General features: G+C 27.8%; 1 protein-coding gene across 4 annotated transcripts in view; it reads left to right on the top strand.

Annotated features, from left to right (window-relative positions):
- The window catches only part of LOC108757115 (adiponectin receptor protein), a 3,884-nt gene extending 3,221 nt beyond the window's left edge, over nt 1-663 (top strand). For all 4 annotated transcript variants that reach the window (XM_018501481.1, XM_018501482.1, XM_018501480.1 and 1 more), the window contains 2 exons: nt 156-320; nt 415-663. In XM_018501481.1, the coding sequence (XP_018356983.1) occupies nt 156-320; nt 415-549 (300 nt within the window). In that variant the 3' untranslated portion in view covers nt 550-663. The remainder of the gene's footprint in view (nt 1-155; nt 321-414) is intronic.
- Nucleotides 664-1,508: the final 845 nt, after the last annotated feature.

Here is a 1,508-nt window from a genome sequence, read left to right as displayed (position 1 = left end):
ACTTAGAGCTGGAGTTTTTATGGGTTTTGGACTTAGCGGGGTAAGTTGTTTGATTTCAAAATTTATGTTTTAATTCTATATCTGTGTCCTATGTTTTAATTCCATGCTTTAATTATATATCTAATAATATTTTAACTCCATTGTTGTATGTTTAGGTAATACCAGCTGTACATTACGCTGTCGCCGAAGGTTGGTTCAAGGCGATTAGCCAAGCATCCCTTGGATGGTTAATATTAATGGGATGTTTGTACATATTAGGCGCGTTATTTTATGCTTTAAGGGTACCTGAACGTTTTTTCCCAGGAAAATTCGATATTTGGGTAAGCATTATTAAAATGATTGATTTATTGTGCTTCGAGTTCATATTATTTTAACGATATCGTACATTAAAATTTTAACATCTTAACTTTGTAGTTTCAGAGTCATCAAATCTTCCATGTATTAGTAATTGCAGCTGCTTTTGTTCATTACCATGGCATTACAGAAATGGCAATGCATAGAATGACAATAGGCGATTGCACAAATCCATCGCAGGTGTTGGCTTTTTAAATCTGCGGGCACACACTTTCATCTTGTTGATAACTTTCATATGTCATTAACCTAATAAAAAAAGACTACAAAGATTCCTAAATCTTACGCCAGCATATTTGTGCTGTTGAAAGATATGGTAAACGTAAAGTAGAATGGATATATTTAATTTTAGATTTATGTTAGAATATATTTTAGAATATGTTGCTTCTTTATTTAATTGAATTTATTTTATTTTAAAGCTAGTGTTATTTTTTGAAGATATTTTTATAACTGCAAGTTGTTTGATATTGTTGAATTTATTTCAACTTCCTTTAAAATCGATGTGATTTCGATATATATATTGATTGAGATATTTTTTTTGCAATTGAATAAATAAGACATTAGTAAAAGATGATGTGTACATGAGATTTCAGTACATGCTTAATCATGATGTGTGAAATAGAGTACTCAAGTTGAAGTTTTTTAAATTTCTTTGAATGCGAGATATAAAAGTTTACAAATTATTTAAAAAAATGCATTCTATCGAATTCGGATACTGTAAATGAAACGAAATTCCGACAGAAGTACACAATGTAAACTTAAATGGCCATATATTACTTATTTTCAGATCTTGAATTTAAAAAATTATATATAAATATTTATATTATCTTTTCCCTTATATAATTCTCTCTTCTTTTATTTACGTACGTATATTATAGTTATAATGAAATAAGTAATTTAGTTACAATTAATTATTATAGAAAAGATTAAAACTATTCATTATTTTTTGAATTACTAAACGTATATCTAAGCATTAATTGCATTTGAGGGCTTTCATAAAAAAAGATAAATATTTGTTTTCTCATATAAACTTGATATAATACGTGAGGCAATAGGCAACGAAAATGAAATGCGTATGTGACTAAGATTTAGGAAGCAGCCGTTGCTATGTGAACAATTTTCTAGGACATAAGTACTATAAAATCTATAATATGTAT

Source organism: Trachymyrmex septentrionalis, unplaced genomic scaffold, assembly GCF_001594115.1.
Source record: "Trachymyrmex septentrionalis isolate Tsep2-gDNA-1 unplaced genomic scaffold, Tsep1.0 scaffold132, whole genome shotgun sequence".
Lineage (NCBI taxonomy): Eukaryota > Metazoa > Arthropoda > Insecta > Hymenoptera > Formicidae > Trachymyrmex > Trachymyrmex septentrionalis.
Note: the sequence above shows the minus strand (reverse complement) of the source record. Positions and strands in the feature narration are given on the sequence as shown.